Source organism: Neltuma alba, unplaced genomic scaffold (assembly GCF_004799145.2).
Source record: "Neltuma alba isolate B1F8T4 unplaced genomic scaffold, ASM479914v2 tig00013056_pilon, whole genome shotgun sequence".
In the NCBI taxonomy this organism is placed as follows: domain Eukaryota; kingdom Viridiplantae; phylum Streptophyta; class Magnoliopsida; order Fabales; family Fabaceae; genus Neltuma; species Neltuma alba.
Genome location: NW_021637397.1, coordinates 1 through 5388, shown reverse-complemented (window position 1 = coordinate 5388; position 5388 = coordinate 1). Strand labels below are relative to the sequence as shown.

Sequence of the window (5388 nt, the reverse complement as noted above, 5' to 3'; positions counted from 1 at the left end):
ACAAGAACCATAATGCAGAATACAGAGTATTTACTTGTGGGAGTTTGGAGACTGATACGGATCAAATTCTCTGCAACAATGGTCCTAAAAGCAAATATCATGGACCAATAAGGCAAACAAAATTGTGATGAGGCAGTGAAGACGTTTAAAAGCAGGCATAAAAAACTGATGAATACCATAAATTTGTAGTTAAAACGAAAGGCCAGAACTTAAAATTTGGATATTTCACTCGGTTCCCAGCAGTTATAATCAACTAAACTGCACTTTCCCATCATATTATTGATGTCATTTCTCAGTAGAGAATTATTCTTATAGACACAACGAATGAATTATATTTAACAAAAACAAATCAGCATTCGGAGTAACAAGGCTTACACCAGCTGTTACTGAGGGGGAAAAACGAGAAAGGAAAATAAAAAGATCCATCAAAATCCCTCATCAGAGAGATGTATCCTACACATGAATTAGTTCTCGTCACAAAGTACCAGTGATCCACGAACAGAAAAGCAATTTTGAAGTTCCCAACTCTGGCTGCAAATCCCATTTACTGCTACCTCTGCAAGAAGACCATTAAAGAGTCAGTTCATAGACAAATCGAGAAAAGCACAGCAAATTAGAGTAGTTCCCGAAGATGAGATTCAAACTGCAAGTGTAACAAAATTTTCCTTTCAGAAGCAAATATCACAAAGATTCAAAATTTTTCCTACCCTACAAATGACGAATCACTACCGGAAGAAGTAAATGGAAGAGTAGAATACCTTGCCATTTTCAGGGGCTTCAGGAACTTTATATGTATCGAGCGTAATCTCCGATAACCACAAACCAGGAAAAACGGCCTGCACAGAAATCAAGTATGTGAATGGGAATTTAAGCTTTGCAAGAACAGAGGAGGTTACCGGAAAGAGAAGCAAAACCAGAAACACAAACAGCCAATACTCAACAGGAGATTTGACACAATACCATATCACGACATCAAATGTAATGTAAAGTGCAGTGACGATTCTAATTTTGAAGCGTCGGTGGTTCTTGGCCATGGAATTGGAATCGTTGAATTGAATTTAAAAGTCAAAGGGGAATGCAATTGTAAGATAGAAATCAACTTACATCTAAAGCCTTCTGAACGTTTCTGGGTCTCTTCTTCGGCCTCCGCGGCGGCCGGTGACCGACCATCCCCATGTAATCTTCCTCAATCTCCTTTTTCGAGAGAGGCACTGAAATTTTGGGCCTTTCTGGCTTGTCGGGAGAGGCTCTCGATTTCGGCGGCAACTTCGCGCCGTTAGCGTTGTCAGTCCTCGGCGGTGAGTGATTAAGCTTCTTCTCCTCAATCTTCAAACACTTTCCACTCCCGTCGGCAATCGGAGCCTTGCACGCAGCTCTCCTCGTCCTCAGATTCCACGGCCTCGCTTCCGCCGCCGCCGCCGCAGAAGATGGAGCAGAAGCAGCCGGAGGCTCTTCCTGTTCTTTTTCATCCACCTCGTTCTCCTCCTCACCCGCCTCCTTCCTCAAAATTGCATCCTTCATCTTATCCGCCGCAGTCTTCAGATCAAACATTATCTTCTCCCTCACCGCCTCGATCCCGTCCTCTCCATCGCAGCCATCTATTCTTGATTTCGATATCCTCATCCTCTTCTCCGAATCCCTGCCGCTCAGAGGAAACTGCTGCTTCATCTCGCCCGCCAATTCCCTCTTCCGAGTCACCGTCGAGTTCTCAAACCTCATCCCTGGAGATCGCCGATCGCCGGTCGATGGAGAGGCGGCGGCGGCGCCGTCTGAAGTCACTTTCATGCACCTGAGGTGCCTCTGATTCCCCCACTTCAAACACGGCAATGTGAAATTGTGAAGAGGCTTAGATCTTTCGGGACCCATCGCCATGGACTCTGGTGCTCAAACTCTTCCTCTTCGTTCCGCCAATCCTACAAACACCATTAACCGGAAAAACCAAACCAGAAAATTACCAGAGACGAGCAGAACGGCGAGAGTATTCAGAACAAAGAAAGAAAGCAAGCAAGCCGAATCAGAGCTTCGGGAGCTGGGGATTTTGTGGAGAAAACGTGAGAATCATTCGAAAGGAAAGAAGAGGTCTTTGAGAGAAGATTTTGATAATTTTCTCTCAAGTTCGCCGGGAAACGCAAGTTTATATATGAGTGAGGGAAAAAGGAAGGAAGAGGGCGGTTTTAACGTTCGGGTTATGCGACCTTGGACGCTAAATTGCGCCGTAGGTGTCCTCAACTTTTTTTTTTTTTTTAATTTTTATTTGTTTTTATATTCTTCTTGTGTTCCGTTTGAGAATTATGAGTAGGAGTAAGAGGGTTAAAGAATACCGTCGACGATGTAGACTTCAATATCACGACTCAATCGCAGCCGCACATTTGAGCCCTCCTACTGCCAAGTGCGAAGTGAATTTTAGTCCTTTAAAGACTAGGATCCCAATTTTGGCAAAAAAACGGAGAAGTGGTTGTCAAATATTAAAATTAAAAAAGATTTAATTTCCAGTTAACTTAATTTTTTCTTCCCTTGGTTAACTTAAAGTTGAAATTAACATAATTTTAATCTTAAATTAATGATTACATAGATTGGTTATAATGATCGTTTAAGGAATTAAAGGGAAAGATGATAAAATAAATCCTTTGTGCTAAAATAGATTTAGGAAGTGCGAGCTCTTAAAACAAGAAGTAATAATGCTTTATTATGAGATAATACTCACTTTAAATAACTTTAAGATTTTAAATTGATCATATAATTATTGAAGTTATTATCTTTTTTTCAAGTTGTTGCTTTTGTTTCTCAAAATTATTGCTCATATTATCTAAAGTTATCCATTAAAGTATTTTTATAATATGAGATAATAAGTTGTATTTTAGAAAAATACAAGTGATAATTTTATAGATATAACCGATAATTTTTTTTGGGAAAATTATTTTAAATATTTTAAAGGATTAATACAAATTTTGGTCTTTTAAATTTGTCTTCATTTTGATTTTAGTTTCCTAAATTTTAAACCATAGGTTTTAGTCTTTCAAATTTCTTTTTATTTATAATATTGACCCCTATAATCCACTAAAACATAGATGACTTTGCCCTTCCGGGAATCAAAACTTATAGTTTAAAATTTGAGTGACTAAAACAAAATAAAACCAAACTTAAAGGACCAATGAAGAATATATTAACCCTGTTTTAAACGACTTGATTTTTTGTGTGTTTGTTGTTATTGTTTTATGTGATTTTTCCTTCTTCCTTTTATTTAAAATATTATACCATCCCATCATTCCCCAACGAAGGAAAAACAGAAATTAGTGTTGCACTTTAATCCTAATGTATATAGTTTTTTTTTGACAAAAAATTATTTTGATACAGTATTTGATATCTGGAATTAGGGGATCATATCGGAGCATCGTTGGAATTTAAAATTTTAAGAGTTCCTGCTTAAATAATCATGCTCACTCCCATTAAAATGATCATCTATTGGTAGTATTTCATAAACTCATTAATCAATTTTTTTGGGTTCGAATGTTTTTGGGGAAAAAAACAAAAAATTAAAAGCTTAAAATATATTTCGAATGAACCTGATAGCTAAAGTGGGGAAACTTGAGATTAAGAGCAATGGGCAGACATATTTTTAAAAAATGATCAAGACAGAAATTTGCAATTCATCTTAATGTATTCTGCATTTTTTTTAATATTCTGCAATCCAATGAAATCTACTTTGCCCAGATATGTTTGTCGATGGGATGGAAAAATTTTGGTTAGAGTATATATTTAGTCCTTTAATTTTGTATAAAGTTTCAATTTGGTCCCTTAAGTTTAAAAAGTATATATTTAGTCTTTTAACCTTCAAATCATTAGGCTTAAATGATAATTTTTTGTAATAATTATGCTGTTATGAAAATTAAACTTAATATATTAGCATTTGAGATTATTTTATCAACATTTATTATCTTAATGTTATCATTTTTTTATTAATAATTTGAGGGTTGAATGACTAAAAGTATACTTTTTAAATTTAAATGATCAAATTGAATTCTCTATAAAGTTAGAAGACCAAATATATACTTTGGCTAGAGAATTTTTTTATTGATTGTAAAATTCCAAGAATTTGTTCATGTTTTTAGTTATTAATCAGCCACACACACACATATATAATTTTATTGATTTTAAAAGTTGATAATAAACTTTTTAATTTATACATAATATATTAATAATATGTATATTATTAATCAATCTATCACTTTACATTGAGAAAGTGATATGTTGTAAAGGCTATCTTTTTCATGAAATAAAGCTTAAGGAGTTATCTTCCCATAAGTAATAATTATTTTTGCCAACAACATAAACCAATGAACCTTGAGGGATTAATATATCGCATTAATAATAGACTAGTTTATCATTAAAAAATAGGTAAGTGAAATTACCACATTTTTATTGATGCATATTAGTTATATTGACATAATCAATATTGAATATATCGAAATTAACATCAGAATCAATAATTGAAACCATACAGTATATATATTCCCTAACCAATAGAAACTAATTCTCTTTAAGATGCAAAGATGATCAAAGTGGGTCTTGCATATCTCAATAAAGCATTTTTCATACACACCGCCTCAAATCTAAGACGTCATTTTTAAGGGCCCGCAATCTATTAAATTAAACCCTAATTACATTTAAAAGAATTTCCATGTTTTTAGATTGATTTTGTAAATCTTCTTTTATAATTTGCCTTTAAAAACAAAGGAACTCGGATAATATAAAGCCCATTTATAGATCCATCAATAAGATGCGGGCGAAATTCCACTTACATGGAATTTTCTTCTTTGTGAAGTCATTGGCCTCATGCTTTGCCTGAGTATATTGTAGCAAGAGCGTGAGGAATGAGGATAATTAAGGATGTTCAATCTTCAAATTCACCTTATCATTCAAAATTTTGATGAACTATATTAGCTCTACACAATGTAAATATATTACATCCACCACGAGGTATGTATTGATAATATTTTTTTTTATTTAAGTAATTATTTACCTCTCTGGAGGTGAGGATGATTTTTGGAGGGAGGTAAGATAATAGGGATTTGGAGGTGGGATGGGAGAGCAAATTATTCCTCAAGTAATTAAAGTTTTAATACCTAGGATCCATTATACAGGAGGATGGGGAATTGATGGAGACATTTCTCATAGAATACAAGCTGGCTGGTTAAAGTGGAGGAAAGCTACCGGAGTTATTGCGATAAGAAGGTACCTGAGAAACTTAAAGGAAAATTTTTACATCGACTGCTATAAGACCAGCTATGATGTATGGTAGTGAATGTTTGGCAATAAAGGGAAAACAAGAGCACAAAGTGGGAGTAGCAGAATGAGGATGTTGAGATGGATGTGTGGTCATACAAGAAA

At 34.8% G+C, this 5388-nt stretch overlaps 1 protein-coding gene across 1 annotated transcript; it reads right to left on the bottom strand.

Annotated features, from left to right (window-relative positions):
* Positions 1-243: 243 nt before the first annotated feature.
* LOC114733985 (uncharacterized) lies at positions 244-2100 on the bottom strand. Its single transcript, XM_028921461.1, has 3 exons — positions 1105-2100; positions 759-836; positions 244-556 (listed from the first exon to the last, which is right to left on the bottom strand). The coding sequence occupies exons 1-3, from the start codon at positions 1870-1872 to the stop codon at positions 551-553; spliced, it is 852 nt and encodes a 283-aa protein (XP_028777294.1). The 5' UTR covers positions 1873-2100; the 3' UTR covers positions 244-550.
* Positions 2101-5388: the final 3288 nt, after the last annotated feature.

Bases quoted from the DNA above. Each gene is read 5' to 3' on its own strand.
- LOC114733985 (XM_028921461.1), bottom strand. From the start codon at position 1,872: ATGGCGATGGGTCCCGAAAGATCTAAGCCTCTTCACAATTTCACATTG. The intron at 837-1,104 runs GTAAGTTGATTT...ATTTCTGTGCAG, and splicing joins ACGTTCAGAAGGCTTTAGAT to GCCGTTTTTCCTGGTTTGTG.